At 44.3% G+C, this 27,902-nt stretch overlaps 1 protein-coding gene across 2 annotated transcripts; it reads left to right on the plus strand.

Moving 5' to 3' along the window:
- The first annotated feature begins 334 nt into the window (after nt 1-334).
- Nucleotides 335-27,470, plus strand: CUNH6orf118 (chromosome unknown C6orf118 homolog). 2 transcript variants are annotated; one of them, XM_040448701.1, is made up of 10 exons: nt 335-437; nt 6,803-7,485; nt 8,326-8,448; nt 9,273-9,332; nt 11,005-11,129; nt 17,475-17,533; nt 20,797-20,978; nt 24,238-24,291; nt 24,846-24,907; nt 27,230-27,470. In XM_040448701.1, exons 1-10 carry the CDS (start codon nt 413-415, stop codon nt 27,336-27,338), a joined length of 1,482 nt encoding a protein of 493 aa, XP_040304635.1. In that variant the 5' UTR covers nt 335-412; the 3' UTR covers nt 27,339-27,470. The 2 variants fall into 2 exon arrangements, with proteins under 2 accessions (XP_040304635.1, XP_040304636.1); XM_040448702.1 differs by having other exon boundaries at nt 27,253-27,470.
- Nucleotides 27,471-27,902: the final 432 nt, after the last annotated feature.

Here is a 27,902-nt window from a genome sequence, read left to right on the forward strand (position 1 = left end):
AAAAATAACTAAGTGATAACTTAGTGACAGGCACCTACTGTGTGCTGGAACTCCTTGTACAGTTGCCTGGGTGGCGCATGGCGCAACCCACAGGGCTCTATAAAATAGATGGCCAGCCAAAGACCAGTTGCCTTTTGTGCTCCCCGGGCTTTGGCAAAGTATTAACGTACAAGGGTATTTTGACGGTTATCAAATCGTAAGAAGTGTTTTATTAAAAATGATAATAATAATATTAAGCCAGGAAATGTAGTACTTCCAGTTTGAGAAGACCTATAAGGGAGGGAGGGGCGGAGGGCGGGGCCGGGTGGCGGTTGCCCAGCAGCAGAGGGCCCCTCCCCGCGGGGGCGGGGCTCCGAATGTTTGTCCGTCTCCGTGGTAACCGCGGGCTCCCGGGAGCTGCGGCGGAGCGACGATGGCCCGGGAGTCAGAGGCCGAGTGTAAGTGCGCCCCGAGCGCGCCGTGGGCGCCGCCTGACGTCCGTTCGCGGTGTGATCGTCCAGGCCCCGGCTGCCCTGAGCCTGGTGTGACGAATGAAACCGCTTCTGGCGGCTGCGCCTCGGCCGCCGGGTCACCCGGGTTTGGGACTGCGTGCGGAGGGGGGCGGGGGATGCGGTGCCTCCCCGGAACAGCTCAGGGTCACGTTCAAAGGAACAAGGTTGTGTGCGCGCACGTGCGTGTATGCACTCGAGCGTGCGTGTGGGCACGTGCTCGTGTGCGTCCCCCGGCGGGAGGAGGGATGAGGGCGGGATTTCTAGAAGCCGTTGGGAGCGCCCTTTGTAAAGAGCCCCGCTTCGGGGCCCGTCCCGCGGCGCCGCGTCCTGCGGGGCCTCGCTGGGCAGCCGCAGACCGCAGGCGGGCCGCCCCGCGAGGTGGTTTCCCGTGGTTTCGGACCCTTTCTTCTGTTCCCCGTGCAATGACTCGACGAGCTGTGTTCGAGAAACCTCTCCGCCACCCCCGTCCCCCGCCCCTTTTTTTAAAATAAAGACTCTGCATGATAATGGCCCATGATAATCTCCAGTCCCCGGGCACGTGGTCTGAATGGATTTCCAGGTGCGCTGTTTCAGCCCTTTCAGAGGCCCTTTGTGCCCGCGCACCGTGAGGTCTGTTGCCCGCCACGGACGGTGGCCGATTGTTCAGACGGCCTGGCGCGGAATACGCGTTTCTGCGCGCGCCCCCGCGGTGTCTGCGGGGCTCCTTTGGGTGGCGGGATGGGGAGGTGGCGGGGGCTCCCAGACGTGGTCACTCACGCTGGCCTTGCAGTGTCTGTGTGCGTGGTCCTTAAGCGCCGCCCCCCCCCCCCCCCCCCCGGCACTGCCCGAGAAGGTTCCAGTCACGGGGCGGCTGCGTGGTGTGTGCAAAACCTGCCACGCGGTGGTGGGAAATACACCCGCGCGTCCTTTTGTTTTTTGTTTTGGTATTTCTTAATAAGTGCATATTCTGTACAGTCAAAAGGAGGAGGAGAAATTCGTTGCCAGGCCGGCCCCACACCAGGAGATCGGGTGAAATGCAAAAAATAAGGGCCGAGGCATCGCACAGGCTGTGCCGCAGGCGGTGGTTAGAAATTTACAGCGTCCCAGGCTTTTGAGGTTGTTTTTTTTGTTTAACACGTAGGTAAAGAAACTGAAGCCTCTGGGCGCCTGGGGGCTCAGTCAGTTTCGCCTCGGACTCTTGCTTTTGGCTCAGGTCACGATCTCGATCTCAAGGTTGGTGGGATTGAGCCCCGGAGTCAGGCTCTGTGCTGACAGCAAGGAGGTGGCTTGGCTCTCTCTCTCTCTCCCTCCCTCTCTCTCTTTTTCTCCCCCTCCCTCCCTCCATTTCTGCCCCTTCCCAGCTTGTGCTGTCTGAATTAATTAACTAATTAATAATAATAAAAGGAGGGGCGCCTGGGTGGCGCAGTCGGTTAAGCGTCCGATTTCAGCCGGGTCACGATCTCGCGGTCCGGGAGTTCGAGCCCCGCGTCGGGCTCTGGGCTGATGGCTCGGAGCCTGGAGCCTGTTTCCGATTCTGTGTCTCCCTCTCTCTCTGCCCCCTCCCCCGTTCATGCTCTGTCTCTCTCTGTCCCAAAAATAAATAAATGTTGAAAAAAAATTAAAAAAAAAAATAATAATAAAAGGAACTGAAGCTTCTCCCTGACTTTGGGAGGCATCACTGCGTTCTTCCTTTTGGGATCTAGGGGGTGGGGGACCCTGGGGTGGGAGGTTCCAGGGAGGGGGCGATGGTGTTCAGGGGTGGCCACCCATCCCCTCTCCCCGCAGTGCTGGCTCTCCCGAATTGTCAAGTCTCTTGGGTGGTTTTCCCGACCCTCCCACTGGCCGCAAGCTTTCCCCTGACCGTCATCACCAACTGGCCTGTCCAGTCCTGGATACGGCGTAGCCTGCACTCCCCTTGCTGTATTCGTTCGTTTGCTGCTGCTGCTGTAACGGATGACCACAGATGTAGTGACACAAAGCAAACCAAACTCCGTAGCTCTGTCCTGTGGGGCAGAAGTCTGGTTGGCTCTGCTGGGCCCTGCTGGGGTCTCTCTGGGCAGAACTCTCAGTACCAGCTGGGCTCCCTTCCTTTCTGAAGGCTCTGGGGTGGACCGTCCTCCAGGATCACTCAGGTTGTCGGGCAGGACCCACATTGTTGCCGTTGTAGGACTTGAGGTCCTGTCCCTGTCGCCTGTCAGCTCCTGGACGCCTCTCCCCAGGGCCCCACCTGGCCCCCCACCCCCATCCCAGAGCCCCCAGTGGCCATGGAATCCTTCCATCACAGGGAATCTCTCCGACTCCCCAGCCAGGGAAGGTTCTGTGCTGTTAGGGGCCCATGGGATTAGATCGCGCCCCCCAGGTAATTCAGGAAACCCTATTTTAAGGGCATAACTTTAATTCTGCAAAGTCCCTTTGTTAGGAGCACAGAAATGGGAGGTGGGCTCACGAATCCGCCTTCCGGGCCCAGCGATTGCAGGATAATTAAGGTGAGGTGCTTTCCTGCTTCTCACTACTGCACTATAGACGCTCCCACGGTCTCCCTGTCGCGGGTACTCATAGCGCATTCCTACTGGACTTTGGGATTCCCGGTGGGATGCGGGCGCCTGGGGGGCTCAGTCAGTTAAGTGTCTGGCTCTTGATTTCAGCTCACGCGGTGATGTCACAGTTCATGGGTTCAGGCCCGGGGGTTCAGGCCCGGTGTCAGGCTCCAGGCGAGCAGTGTGGAGCCTGCTGGGGATTCTCCCTCCCTCCCCCCCCTCAAAATAAATAAATAAACTTAAACGAAACAAGACGAACATGATTCCTGGTGCGGAATCCTCTGAGGGAGAGAGCACGGTGTGGTGCGGAGTAAAATTTTATATTATTATTTCAAATTCTAAGAATATGACTTCCTTTCCCGCGTTTATTCATGAAGCAAAACAGTTAACTCTTGGTCTCTTTCTGACGCGGCTGATGTTAATAAAAACACAGTTTCTTCCCTTGAGGAACTGTCGAAATCGCCCCGGAAGCGTGTGACGGTTGGTGGCAGAGAGTGAACGAGGACAGGACGAGGCCGTGTGCGGAGTTCAGGAGAGAGGGATTAGGATCTCGAGAAGCGTTGTAGACCCCCGACAGGCGATTAAAATGCCGGAGGGGGCAAAACCGACCCGAGTATCTGCACAGATGGAGGCTTCCCCCTGTAGATTCTCTCAGGAGTTCAAGCACCCAGCCTGGCTTGGCCGGTTCCCCACGGCCCTGGGCCTCTGCTCTGGCCGCTCTCAGGAGAATGATTTTGCTCATTTTCCGGTGGTTCCAAAGCCTTCTGGGAAATAAAATCGACAGGATAGCACAACACCAGAAATGCCTCTTTCTCCTGCTTTCCGAAGAGAGTTGGTATCGTGTAGGTGATGGGGAATTGTAGTTCTCAGCGCAGCTAGGCCACGGTGCCCAGAAGGTCTGGTCAAATTTCATTCTGGATGTCTCTGTTGAGGATGTGTGTTGGATGAAGGTAACATTTATCCCAGTAGACTCTGAGTAGAGCAGATTGCTCTCTGAAATGTGGGCGGGCCTCGTCTGCTGTCGAAGGCCTTACTCGAATAAACACTGACCCTCCCCCAGAACAAGAGGGAAATTCTCCAGCAGAACACCTTGGGCATCAGGTGGGTTTGTAGCATAATCACGTGAGCCGATTCCTTAGAAGAAATCTCTGTATATTCTCTCTCTCTACACCCTTTTGGTTCTGTCCTCTGGAGAAGCCCAACAAATACGATGTGGTTTTAGCACCTTCTTTAAGTGTCGATGCCTTTGATTACGTATGATCATCTGTCTTGAAAAAATGTTCTGTTGATATTTTAACATTTTATGAGTGGTTTCTTTGAAGTAAGAAGCTAACCAACAGGGAGAAGGGGAGACTGTGGGCTGGGCTTGGCAGTATCCCCGAGGCGGGTAGAATTCTGGAATGGCTCAAGTTTGCCTGACCTCTCGTGGACACTTGGCATAGTCCCCAAGCCTTTGAACAGGGGGACAGAGTGCTCTGCGATTGTGCTGTATCCCACGGCACCAGAGACCTCAAGACAGGTAGCATGTTGGGTGGGCCCGACCTAATCACACGAAGCTGGTCATAGTGGAGGGGTCAGAGGTCGGGGAGCATGAGAAGTATGTGAAGGGGGTTCAGGGATGAAGGATGAAGGGTCTCAGAAAGAGACCAAGAGTTAACTGTTTTGCTTCATGAATAAATGTGGAAAAGGAAGTCATATTTTTAGAACGAGGGCAGCCACTAGGAGCTGAGCGTCACCCCCACCAACAGCCAACGAGGAAGTGGGGACCTCGGTCCTACCATCGCAAGAACTCGATTCGCTCAACAATAGGAATAAGGCTGCAAGCAGGTTCCCCACCCCACTTCCAAGGCTTCCAAGAGCTCAGCCAGGCCCACATTTTGATATCTGTGTTGTGATATCCCCAGTGGAGAATCCAGCCCCTTCAGGCTGAAGTCCGGACCCATATAACCTTGAGCTAAACACGGGTTTGAAGCTGCTGTTTGTAGTAATTTGTTATATGGTAACAGAAGTTACCCCGGTTCTTCATGTTCTCTGGGCCTTTCTTACTTTTCACAGGTGAAAACAGAGGAAATACTGTGTCCTGATTTATTGTCACTGCTTCTGGACGTGGACTGGTCAGGGTTTGGATGTGGCACGGGTCCCAGAAAGCCCTCCCCTGGAGCCCAGGCACTTGTGGGATAAGAGAGCTGATCCAACAGTTTGGTACAAATGCTGTATTCAGGGATCAGTTCTCCTCATGCCCCCCGACCTCTGACCCCTCCTCTATGACCATCTTCATGTGATGAGGTGAGGCCCACCCAGCACGCTATCTGCCTCGAGAGGTGTCTGGACCCGAGTGGGTCACATAAGTCCTTCTGCTTCCCTTTTACAGCATGGGGACAAAACTAGTCACAGATGGAATCATCGTGGGGCCCAGGGTCACGGATGTGGGCAACGCTTAGATGGGGGGTGTTCAGGGTGGGCCCTCAAGGGCTCTGTTGCCAGTGCCCTCCCCAGCCCAGGTTGACGTGTGGGATCGCAGATCTGGTCAGCTACTCCTCCGGGGTTCTCTGGAAAGTTATGCCATATGCTCGTGGCTCCGGGGCCCTCACGGCGCGTGGCCGAAATCTCCTTTCCTCGAGTTGAAGTCTGGGTCAACTCTTGTTCTACCAGAAGCATTTGGCAAGGTGTTCCCTGTGCTGTAGTCCTTTCCTGAAAATAGATACCGTTCATGGAGTGTCTGTTCTAGGCCGTGTGCTTCTTTGCCAAAAGCGATTCCATTTAGCTGTCAATCAACCCTTTTGAGTAGGATGATTATCCTGATCTTTCAGAGGAAGAAATTATGATTCAGAGAGATTATGTAAGCATTTAGAGCTCACGTGGTTAGGAGTCTGATTCAAACAGCCAGGTTTTTCCAGTTTTATGTCCTGGACCATGTGCCCACGTGGCACCCCACCACGGGGACATATGAGAAGCTGGGCCCTTTGTGGAAGGAGCTGGGGTCCCCGTCAGCTCTCCCACGGGGTTTACTCCGTGGCTCCTTATCTTCTACAAGCGAGGATGGGAGCAGAAGGGGTGACTGACTTGTCAGTCCCTGGGGGTTTGGTCAGGGACGCTGAGACATTTCAGTATTGAGAGAGAAAACACCTGTGTTTATTTCCTATGTTGGGTGTCTCTGAGCATCATCATTATGAATTCTAATTATGCCGTTAAACTTCCCTTTCAGAACCTTTGCTAATATTGTAAGAAACCCTCTGTTGAATCGAAAGCCCCATCCTCCTCCTTCTTGGCTTTGTAGGGCCCTGGTTTCTTTCTTTCTTTCTTTCCTTCTTTCTCCCTTTCTCCCCTCCCTTCTCCCTTCCTCCCTCCCTCCTTTCTTTCTCTCTCTCTTTCTTTCCTCCTTCCTTCTTTTCTTTTCTTTTTTCCTTTTCTTTCTTTCTTTCTTTCTTTCTTTCTTTCTTTCTTTCTTTCTTTCCTCTCTTTCTCTCCCTCTCTGTCTTACTTTATTTTGAAGTAATCTCCACACCCAACATAGGACTAAAACCTGCCACCCCAAGACCGAGAGTCTTACGCTCTACCAACTGAGCCAGCCAGGTGCGCCCCTGCGGGGCCCTGGGCTCTCTGATCAGACCTGCACATCATGTGCACCTAGCAGCCCCCCGTTTGCAGCAGGCCTGGCCTGCGTGCTGTTTCCTCTCGTGTCTGTCAGCTCCTCCTCTGGGACAGGGAGGTAGCAGCTCAGCAGATACACACAGCGGTCTTATTGTCTTATTGTGGAACCTCCGACTTAATAGTCTTATTATCTTTCCTGACCAGTTTACCTGCGGTGGAAACACTGTGAGGTGCCAGGTGTTCAGACTTTATGCAGTCTAAGGACACTTCTGAACAAGCTTCAGAAAGATCACAGAGAGGATGTCTATCTTTACACCTCTGGGCACTTGAATCCCAATAAACTCTACAGGCCTCCTGAGACCATCCTGTATCACTGGCCCAACGCCAATAGACCAAAAGGGGAAAAGATCTTCCAGGTGGAAAAGCCGATCGGAAAATCCGATAAGGAGATCACCAAGATGAAAGACGCTCTGGCTTATTTTACCATCAATACAGCTCTGGGGCCCAGTGAGGCACAGAACACACCGCTGTTCAGGTATTTGAACCCCGCGGAGCATAGTTCCCACACTGCAGAAGAGGATTTCATTCAAAGGAAGTCTCCGAGGAAAGAGGGTTCTCCCGAGTGGCGGAGGAGAGAAGAGCTGAGGTTGCCAGAGATGAAGGTTCTCAAGTACAGAGCAGTGGAGTCCAGCCGTCAGTGCGTGATGCCTCCCCGACATAAGGATGAGTATCAGTACATCAGCTCGTACTTAGCCGGCCTGACGAAGACGGACAAGTACAGGAAGTTCTTGCGTTTCCAAAAAGAAGTTCTTGCGAAGCACCATCTCCGGAAGAACGACTTCACTGGGAGGCAGGCAGCGACACGGCATGAGAAGAAGTTGGAACAGGTAAGGAGGTTGACCTTGCAGTCCCGTGGGCACACTGCGGGAGTTCCGGGTGTCCAAATGTTGTGGGTGGATGTCCGCATTCAGACACCTCATTTACATTTCCGGGTAGGATGTAGGATATCCACCAGGGGCTGGGAACATCTGACACGAGGTAAATCCCCACGGGGAGAAGTAGAAGAAGGCTAAATCCAGAAACTTAATCAGTTGCAGGTGATTTCATAGGGAGAGCATCAGATGCTGCCCGGCAACTGTGATATACAATGTTCATGGATAGCAGATGCATCTGAGGAAAGGTTTGCCTAACTTGCTATGAAAGCACTGAGGGCAGAGTGAGGCGGGGGTAGACAGTCAGGTGACAGAGGCACATTCTGCCCTGAGTCACTCTTGTCTGTGGAAGATAATTAGTGTGATGGGAGGCGCTTTAGTGAACTCCCAGGGGCCGTGAGTCCTGCACAGTGACCGGGCATGTGATGCAAGAGAGAGACTACGGGAAGAGAGGAAGTAGCAGTGTGCCCGAGAAGTAACCAAACCTGATGAGGGTTTTGGCTGAGAGGACTAATGGAAAGAGAAGGACCCTGTGGGTGCAGCAAGTCCTTAAATACAGGGTGCAAGGAGGTGAATGAAGAAAACAAAGACAAACACGCCTTGGACAATCAAGCAAACAGACCTCCTCAGGCTCCTCGGTTGGCCGCCTGGCTCTGCCCAGACCCAGCTCTGGGCTGGTATGAGCTGGACCCGCTGATAGAAAACCCCATGGAAATTCTCATTCCTCCCCCTGAGAAAGTCTTTGGAAAGGAAAATTAAGACATCCTGAAATGTCTGTTTCTGTTTTTCTACCAGGAGCTCCAAAACGTGTGTGTATGTGACCCCCAACAGTTCAACAGACTGCAGGTCTATGGAAGAGTCTTTGAAGATATTTGCAATAGTTCTTTGATATTTGGGGATATCTTGAAAGAAGTTAAGGTAATAATAAGGGTATATTTGTCACATAACAGTTGAGAGCCATACATGACATTCTGCGCACAGGATTGCTGTTCTCACAGAATTCCTGCCAAGTATCATGGCTTCCATTTTACAGAGACGGAAAGTGACTCACAGACTCAAAGTAATGTGCTTATGGCCACGCAAATCACCAGTGGGATATGTGAACAAACAACCAGCTAGCTCACTCCTTAAGCCCATTTTCTTTCCTGCTAAAGCTTCCCAACTATTTATAGACTTTTACAAATTGTATATATATAACATATAAACACTTATAATTATGCATAATAAGTTTATATAAATTCTTATGGAATTATAAGTTTGTTGTGATTTCATGATGAATGTTGGGCTTCATATCAAAAGTGAGTTGAAATGGGTTTTCTTACACATGTTTCTCTTATCCAAATCCTAAAGACGAGGATACTTAAAAGTAGGAATACAGTGGCCTGTTCTCCAGAGAATGTCCCCATCCCTAGGGAGCCCATCTCTGGCAGGTCGGCAGGACCCAAGTCCCCAGAGCACCCATATGGCAGGAGATCACGTGCTGTGTGTGCGTGTCAGAGTATTTGATGATACTCTTCTGAGGTGATCCATAGTTAACATTCAGACCTGCTTCCAGGTTGGTGAGATTTTATACACTTTATTGTGCGTATTGGTTAATATGTTGAAGGAACATTTTATATTTTTGAAATGATCTAGACTGACATCCTTAACTTCCATATTATTTATACATGCAAAGAAACTTACATAGTAGTGTTAAACACGTTTTCAATGGATTTTTTTTTTTTTTTTTTTTTTTGGTATAGGATGAATACGAACTCTACATGGCAATACTCCTGCGGTCCCAGACCACATCACAGTATAAGGTAATGAATGATCATGCAAGTGCCTAAATAGAGCCTGTTTCTTCATTCTTTCATATTTCACGGGCAGGAGAAAACATTCAGAATCCAAGAGGCCCCATCTGCTTCCATAGTAGAAAAGCTGGAGACCAGCTGAGGGCCTTGTGGGTAAGGACTTCACCTTCTGCTCGCAGTGAGCGCCAGCGGTGGGGTGGAGGAGAGGCATACATGTTGCTTGTGTTGTGCCGATGTCTCTGGCCACCAGTTCTCAGGGATCTCTCTGGCTCATCCCCCTGTAACCCTGTCCTCCCATGGCTGTTTCACTCAGCACTGGCCCTTTTCTCCCTCTTTCTCTGGTTGTACGATATATTTGCTCACCTTTATACTGATGATCCCCAGCTCCGTCTATGGCACCCAGATACTTCCTGGGAGTTCCAGGTTATACCTGTGTCCAGGTATAATCCCATTGGATGTTGACACTTAGGTGTCTGGGGCAGGCAGATTACAGACCTAAAGATAGGGAAACTATCCTGAATTACCTGGGGGGCCCAATCTAATCCCACGGACCCCTACAAGCTGAGGCCTACGTCTTCTTCCCTGGGTGGGGCCAGAAGGGGAGTCGGAGAGGTCATGCAGCACGTACAAGTGCATGGTGTCCTCGCCTAACTGCTGACAGTCCCCAGGTGTCCCCTCCAGGCTGAGGTCGCACCTGTGGATGTTCCAGGAAGGAAAATAGACTGGGAGATCAACTCCCTCGTTCACAAAAACTAAGAGGATGTAGCATTACTAAAACTACTTTTGACTTTTTGAATTCAATAAAGTTTAAGAATTCTGTCTTATAAATTGGGAAGCACAGTTGCCTTGTATTTGAAAAACATCACAGCCTTACAGGGAGGTCAGTTCTGATTTACTCCTTAAATCTTTTCTTTTCATCTGTAATTATTTTATTATTTTATTTTAATTTTATTTTGTCTGATTTTACTTTATCTTACCTCATCTTAGGAGCAGAGGAAGAGGGAGAGACAGCCTTTTTTTTAAAGTTTATTTATTTTGAGAGAGAGCGAGCGAGCGAGCAGCATGAGTGGGGAAGCGGCCGAGAGAGGGGGAGAGAGAATCCCAAGTAGGATCCGCACTGTCGGGGCACGGAGCCCGACGCGGGGCTCCCCCTCACGAACTGTGACATCATGACTTGAACTAAAACCAAGAGTCAGATGCTTAACTCGCTGAGCCGCCCAGGTGCCCCAGAACAGTAAGCTTTTGTTTGAGAGGAACAAGCAAAGGCTCCGGTTGGCGGCCTACCCTGTTCCTTGGGTTTTTCACCTTGAGTCCAGATGAACGTATGTGCGCTAATTTCAATCAAACACCAGCATGAAAAGTTCCCTGGCCAACAGGGCATCAGCTCTTTCTTTCTGTTTCTGGAAATGTGGCAGCCCATCACGTAAAGAGGCAGGGATCTTTGTGTCTCCACATCCTACGGTGAAACCCCACCACTTTTTAAATGTCTTCGTAAAATAAAGCCTTCATAAATTTTAAAACAATATTTTGTCCAGATCTTTACATGACGAGTTATCCCTCCTCCCATATTTTCCTATTTACCTATTTTACCTAGAATTTCTATTTTGACTCAAAATATCTTGAATACACTGTAATATTCCTTCCTGTGTGCGTCTCATCCGTTACGGCCTTGTCCTCCTAGACTCTGCTGGCTAATGCCAAGGGGCTGGAGAAGAGGTCCGTGAAGACAGCAGATGTCAACCAGGCCAGGGAGGAGCTGAGGGCGATTGTGACGGCCACCAAGGCTGCCCTGGAGCATAATGACAAGTGAGGGTTGACAGTCTGATTTGATTTACGTTGGGATTATACTATTGTACAATGTATTAAAGCCACGTGACAAGCGTGTATTTACATTTTTCCTGCGTTGTTGGGTGAGATGTGTTGCCTTCGCTAACAGTGTGCCTGTCATCTGGCCCCTTTCCCAAGCCATCACATCTGTGACTGGGAAATTCAACCAAACCCGGCATTTGTATGGGGGACAGTGGTTTGGGATGGTTTCCGAGGGAATCTCGTCTTCTGTGGTGGTCTCCTGGGGACCTACTGGTAGGTGACCCAGCTGCAAAGTCAAGACACCTTTGATGAATGGGCTATTATTTTCTCTTAACTTAAAAACATCTTTTGACCTTTCTGTATAGTCTTCCAGATGAAATAACAATTGGATAGGGCGCATGTTTTGTAGAGGGTTAAAAAAAAAAAAAGATTGAAGCAAAGCCAGCACACTCAAGAAAACAAAACAGGAAACAAAAACCAAAAAATGAAACGGTGCCTTCAGTATAACTAGAAGACAAAAAGCATCCGGACTTCAGAATCCCTGAAAATGGAAAAATGCACATCAAATGGCAGCGAATCGTTATCTACGGTCTTTCTACAAACCTTCGTGACAGAAAGGGCAGTGGAGGAAGGGAGAACAATGGAACTGGTAGAAAACATAACATGTTCTAAGACCAGTGAGAGAGGTGAAGAGAGAGTGGGAGGGAGAGAGAGGGAAAGGGAGAGAGAAGGACAGAGGGATGGGGAGAAAAAGAAAGGGGGTAGGAGGAAGGAGGAGAGAGAGGGGAGTGAGGTTTTTTTTTCAATGTTGATTTGTTTTTGAGAGAGCAAGTGGGGGAAGGGCAGAGAGAGAGGAGGACAGAGGATCTGAAGCAGGCTCTGTGCTGACAGCAATGCACCGGATGTGGTGCTTGAACTCATGAACCACGAGATATTGACCTGAGCAGAAGTTGGACACTGAAATGACTGAGGCACGAAGGCGCCCCCTTTTGCAGACTTTGTATTAAAGATACGTCCTTTTCATTTCTGCTGAAATGGCCTTTGGGACTTTGGTAGGGATTGAATTGATTGGTAGATGGCCTGGGAGGGTATCATCACCTTTACCACATTGCGCCTTCCAAGCTGTGATCCTGGGAGGCCATTCCATTGACTTAGGTCTTTTTTTAAAATATAATTTAAAATACAATTTTTAAAAATATAATTTATTGTCAAATTGGCTGACATACGGTGCGTAAAGTGTGCTCTTAGTTTTGGGGGTAGATTCCCGTGGTTCATGGCTTCCATACAACAGCCAGTGCTCATCCCAACAGGTGCCCTCCTCAATGCCCATCACCCATTTTCCCTTCCCCCACTCTCCCATCAACCCTCAGTTTGTTCTCTGGATTTAAGAGTCTCTGATGGTTTACCTCCCTCCCTTTCGGTTTGAAACTATTGTTTTCCCCCCTCCCCCTCCCCTATGGTCTTCTATTAAGTTTCTCAAATTCCACATATGAGTGAAAACATGTGGTATCTGTCTTTCTCTGCCTGACTTATTTCACTCAGCATAATACCCTCCAGTTCCATCCACATTGCTGCACATGGCAGGATTTCATTCTTCCTTATTGCCAAGTCGTATTCCATTGTATATATAAACCATATCTTCTTTATCCATTCATCCATTGATGGACATTTGGGCTCTTTCCATAATTTGGCTATTGCTGAAAGTGCTGCTATAAATATTGGGGTATATGTGCCCCTATGAGTCAGCACTCCTGTATCGCTTGGGTAAATTCCTAGTAGTACTGTTGTTGGGTCGTAGGGTAGTTCTAGTTTTAATTTTTTGAGGAGCCTCCACACTGTTTTCCAGAGCGGCTGCACCAGTTTGCATTCCCACCAACAGTGCAAGAGGGTTCCGTTTCTCCACATCCTCGCCAGCATCTAGAGTCTCCTGATTTGTTCATTTTAGCCACTCTGACTGGTGTGAGGTGATATCTCGTCGTGGCTTTGATTTGTATTTCCCTGATGATGAGTGATGTTGAGCATCTTTTCATGTGTGGGTTGGCCATCTGGATGTCTTCTTTGGAGAAGTGTCTATTCATGTCTTTTGCCCATTTCTTCACTGGATTATTTGTTTTGTTTTTTGGGTGTGGAGTTTGGTAAGTTCTTTATAGATTTTGGAGAGCAACCCTTTATCCGATATGTCATTTGCGAATATCTTTTCCCATTCCGTCGGTTGCCTTTTAGTTTTGTTGATGGTTTCCTTTGCAGTGCAGAAGCTTTTTATCTTGATGAGGTCCCAATAGTTCATTTTTGCTTTTAATTCCCTTGCCTTTGGAGACGTGTCGAGCAGGAAATTGCTGCGGCTGAGGTCAAAGAGGCTGTTGCCTATTTTCTCCTTTAGGGTTTTGATGGTTTCTTGTCTCACATTTAAGTCGTTCATCCATTTTGAATTTATTTTTGTGAATGGTGTAAGAAAGTGGTCTAGTTTCATTCTTCTGCATGTTTCTGTCCAGTTCTCCCAGCACCATTTGCTAAAGAGACTGTCTTTTTTCCATTGGATACTCTTTCCTGCTTTGCCAAAGATTAGTTGGCCATACATTTGTGGGTACATTCTGGGTTCTCTTTTCTATTCCACTGGTCTGTGTGTCTGTTTTTGTGCGAATCTTGATGGTTACAGCTTTGTAGTAGAGGCTAAAGTCTGGGATTGTGATGCCTCCCACTTTGGTTTTTTTTTTCAACGTTACTTTGGCTATTCAGGGTCTTTTGTGGTTCCGTACAAATTTTAGGATTGTTTGTTCTAGCTTTGAGAAGAATGCCAGTGCAATTTTGATTGGGATTGCATTGAATGTGTAGATTGCTTTGGGTAGTATTGACATGTTAACAATATCCATTCTTCCAATGCATGAGCATGGAATGTTTTTCCATTTATTTGTGTCTTCTTCAATTTACTTCATAAGTTTTCTATAGTTTTCAGCATACATATCTTTTACCTCTTTGGTTAGGTTTATTCCTAGGTATTTTATGGTTCTTGGTGCAATTGCAAATGGGATAGATTTCTTGATTTCTCTTTCTGTTGCTTCATTATTGGTGTATAGGAATGCCAACTGATTTCTGTACATTGGTTTTGTACCCTGCGACTCTGCTGAATTCATGTATCAGTTCTAGCAGCTTTTTTGCGGAGTCTTTTGGGTTTTCCATGTAGAGTATCACGTCGTCTATGAAAAGTGAAAGTTTGACTTCATCTTTGCCAGTTTTGATGCCTTTTATTTCATTTTGTTGTATGATTGCTGAGGCTAGGACTTCCAACACTATGTTAAACGACAGTGGTGAGAGTGGAAATCCCTGTCATGTTCCTGATCTCAGGGGGAAAGCTCTCAGTTTTCATTGAGGATTATGTTAGCTGTGGGTTTTTCATACATGGCTTTTATGACGTTTAAGTATGTTCCTTCTGTCCCAACTTTCTTGAGGGTTTTTTTATGAAGAAAAGTTGCTGTATTTTGTCAAATACTTTTCTACATCTATTGACAGGATCATATGGTTCTTATCCTTTCTATTTATTTATTTATGTATTTATTTTATTTATTTTTTATTTTATTAATGTGATGTACCAGCATGATTTGCAAATATTGTACCAGCCCTGCAGCCCAGGAGGGGCTGCATTTTTGCATCCCTGTTCATCAGGGAAATTGGCCTGTACTTCTCCTTTTTTGTGGGGTCTCTGTCTGGTTTGGGAATCAAAGTAATGCCGGCTTCATAGAATGAGTCCAGAAGCTTTCCTTCCATTTCTATTTTTTGGAACAGCTTGAGGAAGATAGGTATTAACTCTGCTTTAAATGTCTGGTAGAATTCCCCTGGGAAGCCATCTGGCCCGGGACTCTTATTTGTTGGGAGATTTTTGACAATTGATTCAACTTCTTCACTAGTTGTGGGTCTGTCCAAGTTTTCTCTTTCTTCCCACTTGAGTTTTGGAAGCGTGTGGGTGTCTAGGAGTTTGTCCAGTTCTTCCAGGTTGTCCAGTTTGCTGGCATAGAATTTTTCATAGTATTCTCTGATAATTGTTTGTATCTTGGAAGCGTTGGTTGTGGTAAGTCCAATTTCATTCGTGATTTTATCTATTTATCCCCTATCTCTTCTTTTTGAGAAGTCTAGCGGGTTATCAATTTTGTTTATTTTTTTCAAAAAAACCACCTCTTAGTTTCATTGATCTGTTCTCTGGGTTTTTTTTTTTTTTTTGATTCTATATTGTTTATTTCTACTCTAATCTTTATTATATCTCTTCTTCTGCTGGCAGAGGGATGAGGCTTGAAAGGGAGGGAGAGAGAGAGAGAGAGAGGGGTGAGGAGAGAAATGGAGGGAGACAGAGGGAGAGGGAGAGAGAGACAAGGATAGAGGGGTGGGGGAAGAAAGGGAGGGGGAGAAGGGAGAGAGAGAGAGGAAGAGAGAGAAGGAGGGAGGGAGAGAGAGCAGCTTCCTTAAATAATACAGATAATAACAGATGTTACTGGTCGGTCTCTCAGAGCACTGACTTAGAAGGAGAGGACTTTGGAGTGAGTGTGGAAGCAAAGAGCCAATTCTGAAATGATGATATGGTGGGAACAGGTTTAAAAGGAAGTGATCGGGATCCTTTAAAGCTGTGCGTTGAAGAGAAAAAGAAGCAGAGGAGGGAGATTTAGAAACCTGTACCTCAAACACTCCCTGAACCACTAGCCCCGCCCACCACAGTGCAGAGGTGCAAGTGATCTCTGTCTGTACAAATGGCTTCAAGAGAGAACAGAAAATGGGGGCCCAAGCAATTTAGTTGATGAAAATCTCGGCCATCCGACAACAACAAAAAGTCGGAGAAGGAAACTGCCACAACACTCCACACTTAAATATTCCCTGAAGAGCGTTTCTGGATATGAAAACGATCTGGAGTCAGTAATGTAAACAATAAGCACAGCAATGAATGGCAATAAAAAGGAAGATGTGAATCAAGGTTTGGCCACTGAGGAACAGCTAGTTGGAAAAGTCAAGATTATGTCATAGATCCAGACTAAATTATGACGCTCCCAGCAGGAATAGTCTTGAGTGACACTACAATAAAGAGCGTTAGAGAAAAGCGGGAGAACAAGCAAGAGAATGAAAATGTGATAAGAAAAGAAAGTCAGAGAAAAAGTGGTTGAAGTGGAAGACAGGCAAAGAAGATCCATTGTACATAATTAAAGTCTCAGAAGAAGAAAAATCAATGGGACAGAACATCACACTTGAAACTGGAATACATTAAACATTTCTAGAAACTAAATGCTCTGGATCTACATGCTGAAAAGACTGTTAAGATTATTATTAATTCACTTAATCTCAATCTCTTAACATTGGGGGTCATAATACCTTTCTATTTCTTTTAATCTCTGATGCAATGAGCTAACGTATGTGAAAATATTTAACCATTAGGCCTCTTGTAGGCAGGCAGCATCGACTCATTTGTGGTAGTGATGTTGGTGACCAAATCGCAGGGGTTTTCTGTACATATAGGCGCCCCCATCTTTTTCCCTCCAAATCAGCGATGATACAGTTGATTTAGTTTAATTATTGTGTTCGTGTTTTTGTTTTTGTTTTTTCCTTTGGAACCAGGGGGAGGATACAAAGAAATTACAACTGTTTTCATTTCCTTCTTTTAAAATGTTTTTTAAGTTTATTTATTTGTTTTGAGAGAGAAGGAGAGAGTCCAGGAGGGGGAGGGATATAGAGAGAGAGGGAGACAGAGAATCCCAAGCAGGCTTCAGGCTCAGCACAGAGCCCAATGTGGGGCTTGATCCCACAGACTGTAAGATTGTGACCTGAGCCACAAGCGAGAGTTGGACGCTTAACTGACTGAGCCACCTAGGCGCTCCTAATATTTCTCGCATTTTTACTTTTAGAGTAAATGTACTGGAATTTGTGAATTGTGTCTGTGGGAGGAAATCGAAAGGCACAGGGGACATGAGGCGTGCCTTCCAACAGCAGTGACGTGCTTCCACTGGCCCTCGTCTCTGGTTCGTCTCAGAGTGTAAACACTGGTTTCTTTGCTTCCCTGCTTTGTAGAAATTCAAGTAACAAAATAATATCCATAAACCCTATGGGAGATCATGTATTTATTTTCCAGCTTCTTCAGCTAGTGGCTTGTACAATCTTGGTCAGAAAGTATCCTTTGGTTTCTTTAATTTGACGGCTGTAGGCTCTCATCTTACGTCGATGTTCAAAATCACCTTTTTTGATAGAAACTGAGATCACTTGGTATTTGTCAATTTTTTTTTTTAAAAAGACCTGTGGCATAAAATAGACAAAGGAAGAACGGTGCAGACGGAGTTCTGATGTTTTACCCTCTTTTTATTATCAAACCTGTAGACTCAGAAGTGAACTAGAGGTGGAACGCGCGTTGCTGCAATCAGCTAAGGAAGAGTCGGGCAAGTAATTGTGTTTCTCGGGAGCCAGATACAACCTGTGCACTAATTCATTCTTCTCTCAGATCTTTGTGGTTTTTAGTAGAACACTGAGTTAAGCCAAGACCTCCTGTAGAAAGAATTCCGTTAAGTTTTGACCAAGACATTTGGACGAGAGCCCGAGAAACTGACCAAATGAGGGGCGCCTGGGTGGCTCAGTTGGTTAAGCTTTTAAACAACCCCTCCCCGCCCCCCCCGCCCCGCCCAGCAGCTTTTAGGATATACTCACAGATATGACCTGTTTTAAGTTCTTAGAAGACCTTGGCCTCAAAGGTTCTTGCTGGAGTCTCTTGCTTCCTCCTGCTAGTTCTTTCTTCCTGTGAGCAACACCCGTGTGATTTACCTGCTGGCCATCCTCCGAGGGTCTCTTGTGGGGCTGGCTCAGTGCTCGTCTTCTGACTCCTTCTCAGGGCTCGGAGCCTGGTGGGGTCCACCCTTCTCCTGCATCCACGTTGCCTATTCTTGGGATCCTCTTCCACACGGGTCATGGATGGAACTCCAGCTCACCATTTTCCGTCTCCTTGCTGTCTCCTAACACAAGCCCACCATTTTCCTTTTTTCTTAATTTTAATTTGAGTAGCATTGACACACAATGTTTACATTAGTTTCAGGTGCACAACTTGGTGATTTGACAAGTTTATGCATATGCTCTGCGCTCACCGCGAGCACGGCTACCATGAGCCCCAGTACATTGCTGTTATAGTATCATTGACTACATTCCTTATGCTCTGCTTTCGTTCCCATGACTTACTCATTCCGTAACTGGAGCCCTATGCCTCCCTCTCCCCTTCACCCCCTTTATCCATCCCTCCATCCCCTTCCCTCTGCCCACCATCAGTTTGTTCTCTGTAGTTATAGGTCTGATTCTGCTTTTTGTTTGTTTCTTCTCCTTCTCCTCCTTCTTCTTAAGATTCCATTTACGAGTGGAATCATATGGTGTTTGTCCCATTTTTCTTTTAAATCTAAGGGCTTTATTGTCAATTGCTAACAGGATAAAATGAAAGATATACAAAAATAAACAAGAGGATGTTACTAATTTCTAGAACTGAAGTAAACTTTTCTTAATATTTGATTTTAGCTGTTTCTGACACTTTTCCAGTGCTATTGAAGAAATCTGGTGGCTTGTGTTCATCCTTTTCTTGTTTTCCCAAAGCTTTCTCATTCAGGAGCCTCTCCTCCAACCATACATTTCCTGTGGAATTTCCCCATGTTGGTGCCTCAGTCTTCCTCCTTAGGTAGAAAAGGGTAACAGGTGGGTCATTTTAGTGACTTCACATCCCTTTTGACTTCTGTGCCCTCAGTCAATTGTTGCAGGTTAAAACGCTCAGCTTAGGTTAAGGTGGGGATCGGACTTCATGGGTAGAAGCTTAACTCTGGCTGTTTCTACCCGCTTGGTTAGTTCCTCATGCATCTGTTTAGCTCATTCCCCAGATTTCAGAATTCCCCTTCAGAGTTTTCCCTTCTTCCAAATCTGGCAAGTGTGAATGATGGCAGTGGTTTCCGTCTTGTTCATTTTGTACAGGTAAGCATTATCACTCTTTCGACTTGCCTTTTTTTTTTTTCTATCAGAAAGGGGTAGTCATTCTTTCTCAAAAAATTGTCTTCCTGCTCTAGTGAGTTACCTCTAATGAGTTACATCCTAGTAACTCAAGTACTGTATAATCAAGTGAGTTACTGTCAATGTCTCCACCTCCTTTCTGAATCCTTAGATATTGATGTCTGTTGGAGCCTTGGCATGTCTTTGGTTCAACACACACATCTTTGATTCCAACTCTTTCCTGCCCAGATCTCTTTTTTGGCTTCAGATTTGCATATCCAACTTCCCTCTGGACGTGTCCACTTGAGTATCCCATAGGTGCCTCAACCCAACACCGTCAAGACTAAACTCTCTGTTTCAATGAATGACACCACCAAACACATGGAGGTCAAGTCAGGAAACCTGTGGCAGAAATCTTTCCCTCCTCACCCCATCAACCACCTCAGCAGAGCTTGGAGTTAATGGCCAACATGGAATCTTACCTCTCTGCTGCAGTTTACTCACTTCCTTCGCACCGCATCTGTCCCTAGCTGTGGCAGAGCTGAAACCTAGGGGTTACTTGGATATCTACCTCTTCCTCTACATTCAGATCCCGTGAGCCCTCCTTGTTTCCAGTCCCTTAAATCATTTTTGTATCTCTCCGCTTCTCTAGGCGACAGGCACCATCCTGATCTGATCTTGTTTGAATGATGGCAGTGGCTTTCTGACTGGTTTTCCTGTTCCAGCCTTGCTCTTCCTCTTCCACTTTTGGTGCTGTAGACAGTGACCTTTGTGTGGTTGTGTTTATCCCGGCCTAAAAGCCTTCCACAGCTTCGACTGATGTCCCAACATAGATTATAAGACCTTTTCGGGTCTTCCCCCTGCTTCCTTCCTAGTGTTATTTACCGATGCCACGCACCTGGCCCTCAAAGTCCCCACAGTACTGCAAACCTTTCTTTTTACTGAAATGTGCTGAAATCTGCCCTTCCACCCCCTCTCCGTCTCCCCGTCCCCTTCCGCCTCTCTAACGCCTGTTCATCATTTGGTTATCGACTTTGCCGTGATTCTGCAGAGTTGTCCTCATACCTTCCCCACACTGTGTTAGGTGCTCAGATTGGGCACTCAGTAGATACTTTTTGATAATATAAATGAATTAGAAGAGGCATGTCCCCATTCTCGGATCAGATCATTTTTATTGATGTGCTTGAACCTTGACTTACATTATTATATTTTAGCATTACATATATATATACACACACTCTACACATTATACACAGTATATATATACACACTTTATATATATGTAATATATATATAATATATATAATACACACATATATACACATATATACACGTTACATATAATATATAATATATATATTATACACATATATACACATACACATATATACACACATTATGTATATATAATATATATATTATACACACATTATACACATTATATAAAATATATATAAAATATATATTATATACGCATATATATACACATTATACACATTATATATATACACATATATAATATATATATACACATTATATATTTTATATGTATATTATACACACACATATATATATACACACATTATATATGGCAGTATATAACATACACCAGTGTTAATAATGCATAATACTATTCATAAGAGACGACATATTAAACACAGTAATACTTTGCTTTTAAAAATATTTTCAGAATCATCTAAGAAAAATGTAATGGATGAGGATCACCTTACCCTTATTGAGAAGGTTGAAAAGAAGAGGTGTGAAATACTCAGTAAATGGGATGAAATTCGTGCTCTTGAAAGAGAAATTAAAACGACTCTGATTCATACTGGAATTTCACATATCACTGAAAATAGGATTAAAAGCATAGAGGTATGTAGTTTATTCATTTGAATGTCTACATTGTTCTTTTGCCTGAAGAGGTTGGCAAACACCTGAAGCAATTTCATTTGGCCATTGGGTGAAAAATAATGGACAGTTGGGTCCAAATATATTTTAATTGCAAAACATTTGTAGCAAATGGTTAGAATAATGAAGAGATCTAGCTAAAACAAAAATAAAGGTGATAAAAATTATGTAGAATTCTGGTAAGGTGCAAAGTGGATCTCTTTCAGGTCAATTGATGTCTCTTAACAATTTTGTATAGAAGATGCTTGTCATGAGGGTGATGACAATTGTCATCCGATATGTACTAAGTAGCTTGAGCTGAAGCTCAGAGGGGTTCAGAACTACCTGCCCCACGTGACACAGGTTAGAGGCGGCAAAGCTGGGATTCGAGCTTAATACTTTGGGGGTTCCAAAGCCCTAACAGTTTTCATTGTGTCACACTGAAACTTCGTAGTTAGATTTTCAGTGAGTTGAACAATTATGCTAGAAGATAGAAATTCGCTACTGCCATGGAAAAGGAAGTCTACTATACTAGAAGTAGTCTTTAACAGTTATTACTAACCATTTTGACGAACCAATGATGAACAATATAATGTAAATTGTAGTCTGTGTTTTGAAATGTTATGGTACTCTACTTTTTGTATGTCGTAACCTAATTAATTTGTGCAATATCTGACTCAATGTTACCACTTTGTTATAGAGTTTATAAATGATATATGATTATTCTTGGTCTCATGGTTATATAATTACATAGATTTTTCCAGCACTATTTTTTCTATCTTTTTTTAAAAAGCAGAATTATAAAGGGACGCCTGGGTGGCTCAGTCAGTTGAATGTCCGACTTCGGCTCAGGTCACAATCTCACGGTTCATGAGTTCAAGCCCCGCGTCGGGCTCTGTGCTGACAGCTCAGAGCCTGGAGCTGCTTCAGATTCTGTGTCTCCCTCTCTCTCTGCCCCTCTCCCGCTCATGTTCTTTCTCTCTCTCTCTCTCTCTCTCTCAAAAATAAACATTAAATTTTTTTTAAAAAGCAGAATTATAAAGTGTATAGGAAGTTAGTGGTGGTTTAAACTTATTTTGACTTCTCTCTTTCTTTTAAAATAGTATGTTCAGGGGCGCCTGGGTGGCGCAGTCGGTTAAGCGTCCGACTTCAGCCAGGTCACGATCTCGCGGTCCATGGGTTCGAGACCCGCGTCGGGCTCTGGGCTGATGGCTCAGAGCCTGGAGCCTGTTTCCGATTCTGTGTCTCCCTCTCTCTCTGCCCCTCCCCCATTCATGCTCTGTCTCTCTCTGTCCCAAAAATAAATAAACGTTGAAAAAAAAGATTTAAAATAGTATGTTCAGATTTCTTTCTGTGATTTTGTTTATAGTCCTTTTTTTTTTTAATGTTTCTTTATTTTGAGAGGGGGGAGGGGCAGAGAGACACACACACACACACACACACACACAGAATCCAAAGGAGGCTCCAGGCTCTGAGCTGTCAGCACAGAGCCCGACCCGGGGTTCGAATCCATGAACACGAGATCACGACCTAATCGAAGTCGAGGCTTAACCGACTAAGCCACTCAGGTACCCCTACAGTCTATTCTTTTTTAAATGACATAATGTCCTGAGAATGAACACTAATTTACAGTTGAATTTTTAAACATTGAAAATAATATGCTATAGTTTAAATATATTATAACTTTAAATATATTATATTAAATTGTATTATATATTATGCAATGTATATATAATTATATAATATAACTTTAAATATGTTATAGCTTTAAATCATGTAATAATGTAAATATATCACAAGATACATCACAAATGTAATGTAAAATTATGTAAATTTTTCCTTCATGATTAAAACCTCTTGAAGTGGATTGAATCTAAGAAATAGAAAAGTCTGTATAAGGGTTCCATATCACTAATTTATATTACTTTAGCTATTTATTATTGATATTTTGCTCCTTAAATCAAATGCTAGAAGCTACAATAGAATTGCTTTTACTCTCTTATGAAATAATTCATTTCTGGTTTTGGATTTGATATATGTCATTTATTTTAAAAAAACTTTTTTTTTTTTTTACATTTATTTATTTTTGAGAGACACAGAGAGGCAGACTGCAAGTGGGGAGGGGCAGAGAGAAGGAGACACTGAACCCAAGCAGGCTCCAGGCTCCGAGCTGTCAACACAGAGCCCTAGGCGGGGCTCGAACTCACGAACCGCGAGATCGTGACCTGAGCCGAAGTCAGACGCTTAACTGACGGAGCCACCCAGGCGCCCCTGAAATATGTCATTTCTAACCAAAATAAAAAATAACTAAATGCATCAGGGATTTACAGTGTGCCAGATACTACTGTGAACATTTAAAAAATACTATTTCGTATAATTTCCAACAACCCTAAGGCATTATTAACCCTCTTTTTCAGATAAGGAAACCACAGCACAGATACACTCAGTAACTTGATTGAGGTCACAGTGAGAAAGCAGTAGAATTGGGATGAAAGCTCAATTTAGGTTTTTAATTATATACTATCTAGGTTCACTGATGTAACTGCTAATCTGAACGAGCAAATGTTTACACCCTCTGCCCGTCATTATTTTGCTCACAATTATCTTGGATGTTCTCACTCACAGTATTAAATATTTTTCAAGTTTCAGTAATAATACTCTCAGTATTTTGGTTGTGTTTACAGCGAACCTGTAGATTAATTCGGGAAGAAGTTACAGCTTTACAATATTCACACTCCCATCCGGGGTCATTTTAAATTTATTTAATTTATTTTTATGCATTGGCTCTTAATTTTTTATGTTTGCTCTCGGGACTTTATGGCATCTGTTACTATTGTTAATGGCAACTTTAAAAACATTTTACATTACAGTTTGTAATCAGTTATTGCTGGTATATATGTGACTTATTGATATTTGTATTTTTATATTGTATCAAGCCACTTTAACAGATTCTGTGATTAGTTATGAAAATTGAGGAACTGCTTTAGAATTTCCCTAAAATTCTCTAGGCTTTTGTAATATCAACCCTTGTGTCCTCTCGTTTTTGATCTAGAGGGCTAGGATCTGTGTTACTACCTGTCCTTCCAGTCACGCTTTGTTTATTCATGTTTTTAAATGATTTTCTATTGGCTACTTTTGAACTTAGAATAACATCATTTACATATTTTTGTTCCATAAGTGGGGAAAAGTATTTAACACATATTCTTAGCCAAGTATCTTACTTTTAAAACCATTTCTCCTTCAGACTGAAGCTATAAAATTAGAAACAGCAAATCGAATTTTAAAGAAGAAAATACATGTAAGTTTATGTGAATCAGTGTTTTTCAATAGAACTATTTCCTTTAGTGCTGTGTGCTTCTTGTATTGTGTCATATACAAAATGAGAATATATGCATTATCTTTCTAAATGATAATTTCTGTAATGCTAGGAATATCTCAGTATGTAGACAGTAGCTTAAAACTGGACAGGTGTAACCTAATGTATTAGTGAAAAAAATAAACAACCTTTTTAAATAGTTGGATATACCAATCAGAATTGACCGTTCCTCTAACCCTTCCACACCTAACAATGAACTGTAATGAGTTTACGTGGTGACAAGGAATGTAGTGAACTGGCTCCTCTAATGACTTTCAGGATAGCCCTCCAAAATTCGTACTAAGAATCTGCTGCTTAACTGATTATAGTTCTACTTCTAGGATATATATATATTCCTCTGTATTATATATGGTATACATGAGTATGTTATGCCTGATTCCAGAAATTGTATTCCATTTTGGTTCAATGTTCTTGTTGATATGTATGAGCAACACCATGCCATTATACGGAAACAATGATTTTTTTATGCTTGGTAGATTATTGAAAACAATGTGAAGCAGAACCTAGAGAAGCATGAGACAAGTGAGCGGGAGCAACGGTAAGTATTGATGTCATGTTAGGAGAAGCGGGACAATCTCATGCTACTCTCAAAACCATCCATTCAGACCGAGATTAGACTAAACAGTACTTTGGAAGTGTTTATATTCATGAGTGTTGAATAGACATGTTTCATCCTGTGCTTAAGAATGCTTAGCCCAACTCCGTTGGTTAAGCGTTCGACTTTGGCTCAGGTCACGATCTCATGGTTCGTGGGTTCGAGCCCCACGTCGGGCTCTGTGCTGACAGCTCGGAGCCCAGAGCCTGCTTCGGATTCTGTGTCTCCCTCTCTCTCTGCCCACCCCTCACCACTCATACTCTGTCTCTCTCTCCTTCAAAAATAAATAAACATTAAAAAATGTATATATATATATATATATATATGTATATATACACACACACACACACACACACACGTATAAAAGAATGCTTAGCCCAAGATTTAAATCTCAGTCAGTATATATTGTTTAGCAATATAGAAATAAATTATTTGGAAAGAAGTGAAGAATTGAGACTAAATTCTCATGGGCAAGGATCGGGAAAGTGGGGAGACGTGTGACTAGGGGTGGCTTTCTTTTCTCAAATTATATAGCTTTTAGAGATATTAAATTTAAAATATTTTTTTAAACATTTATTTATTATTGACAGAGACAGAGCATGAGTGGGGGAGGGGCAGAGAGAGGGGGAGACACAGAATCTGAAGCGGCCTCCAGGCTCTGAGCTGTCAGCACAGAGCCCAATGTGGGGCTCAAACTCACAAACTGTGAGATCATCACCTGAGCCGAAGTTGGATGCTCAACCGTTGGATGCTCACCCAGGCCTCCTAGAGATATTACATTTTTGAAGGAGCCTATATAGGTATTGCCCTGACAACTTTAATTTAAAAATGAAATGGCTGATTTATATTATCTGTTTTACATGTTTAGCCTTTTATGGTTAATTTTCTTGCAGTTGGTCCTATAGTTCAAATCTCAGGATTTGGTAAGGCCGAGAGCAACAGAAAACTACTGGTTTAAGCATGGAAAAGACTAATTTGTAAAAACAGTAAAAAGACGTTTAGTTGTAGGGGGCCTAGGTTCAATGATAATATTGGGAACTGGTGTCTTTCTCTCTTCCTTCTCTGTTCCCCGTAAGTATCATTTTCCTCCTCAATGTGGCTGTCTCCAGGGGAACCTGGGTGGCTCTGTCGGTTAAGCATCTGACTTCGGCTCAGGTCATGATCTCGTGGTCTGTGAGTTCGAGTCCCGTGTGGGGCTCTGTGCTGACAGCTCGGAGCCTGGAGCCTGCTTCAGATTCTGTGTCTCCCTCTCTCTCTGTCCCTCCCCCACTGATGCTCTCTCTTTCAAAAATGAATAAACATTAAATTTTTTTTTTTTTTTTTTTTTAAGGGGGCGCCTGGGTGGCTCAGTCGGTTAAGCGGCCGACTTCAGCCAGGTCACGATCTCGCGGTCCATGAGTTCGAGCCCCGCGTCAGGCTCTGGGCTGATGGCTCAGAGCCTGGAGCCTGTTTCAGATTCTGTGTCTCCCTCTCTCTCTGCCCCTCCCCCGTTCATGCTCTGTCTCTCTCTGTCGCAAAAATAAATAAACGTTAAAAAAATTAAAAAAAAAAAATTAAAAAAAAATTTTTTTTAAATATGCCTGTCGAGAGGCATGAATCTCTGTCCCACGCAGGAACAAAGGGGGAAGAAAGGGACAAAAGCCAAGGAGCTTCTCATCATGAGGCTTTTCTGTTTTATTGAGAGGGGAAGGCCCTTCCCAGGGATCCACACATATCTCATGGCCCAGCACTGTGTCCCCAGGGCATCTTTAGCTGCAAAGGACTCTATGAAACAGAACACCCTACTTTCCAGTTTACGTCGTAGAGAAAGTCACCAGGGAAAGGTGTTGGAATGGTTGCTGAGTGAACCGTACGGGTGGATCCAGGTTTTGTCGGGTCTTAGATCATATTGGGTGTCCTCAATGGAAAAGAAGACGGAATTAAAAATACCAAATTGGGGAGGCTCCTTCCATAGTTCTGGCCACGAGAGCGAATGGACCTAAGGTTTAAACATCACTGTCTTCAAGGTAAATTCTGCTTCTGCTGCCACCCTGTGTGTAGTCTGGAAAATGCTGCAGGGGGTTGTCCCCCTAGTTAGGGAGAATCTTTGCTACACTCAAGGCCAAAATGCTATAAAAAATCCTTTAAAATCAAAGTGGAAGATTACAAAGTCTCACCGTGTATTTTTGAGTAAATATGTGCTGAAATAGATGTTTATTTAAAAATTTCCTTTTATGCTTAAGGTACTTTCTTTCTCATCTATCGTATTCATTTGTTGTGTTTAAGGAACCTTTGGGATTTCATTACAGAATTTGTAAACTTGAAGGAAACAGACAACAGCCCTCAAGGGACTGGAAAAATGACCCATGAAAATTCACAGCCATCATGTCCATAGCGTGAATGTCTGCAGATGTATAAAGTAATCAAGATACATCTCATTTTGTCAGTTTTTTTCAGTTTTAATTTCTAATAAAGTTAATGCACTATATGCATCAAGATACTGGAATAAATACATGTGTGCATGTGATTAGTTTTACTTTGTGTACATATTCATAACAATAGTAGTTGTTAGGGTATTTTCTGCTTTCATTTAATAGTTTTCTCCAAGGAAACCCACTTTTTGCTTATTTGATAGAAATAAGAAATTCATCCCTGCTACAATACAGATCAAATATGTTTCTTTTTTTGTCTTATGATTATTTATTTAAATCTTTGATTCATATTTTTTCTTTTTCTTTTTTTTCAATATATGAAATTTATTGTCAAATTGGTTTCCATACAACACCCAGTGCTCATCCCAAAAGGTGCCCTCCTCAACACCCATCCCCCACCCTCCCCTCCCTCCCACCCCCCATCAACCCTCAGTTTGTTCTCAGTTTTTAAGAGTCTCTTATGCTTGATCAAATATGTTTCTTGTTTGCCAGTGCAAGTTTATATACATACATTTGATAAGATGTAG

Source organism: Herpailurus yagouaroundi, unplaced genomic scaffold (genome assembly GCF_014898765.1).
Source record: "Herpailurus yagouaroundi ecotype Mexico unplaced genomic scaffold, PumYag 198, whole genome shotgun sequence".
NCBI lineage: Eukaryota > Metazoa > Chordata > Mammalia > Carnivora > Felidae > Herpailurus > Herpailurus yagouaroundi.

Coding starts and splice junctions, on each gene's coding strand:
- CUNH6orf118 (XM_040448701.1), top strand. CDS start 413: ATGGCCCGGGAGTCAGAGGCCGAGT. Junction 438..6,802: donor CCGGGAGTCAGAGGCCGAGT/GTAAGTGCGCCC, acceptor TTTCCTGACCAG/TTTACCTGCGGTGGAAACAC. Junction 20,979..24,237: donor ATAGGATTAAAAGCATAGAG/GTATGTAGTTTA, acceptor TTTCTCCTTCAG/ACTGAAGCTATAAAATTAGA.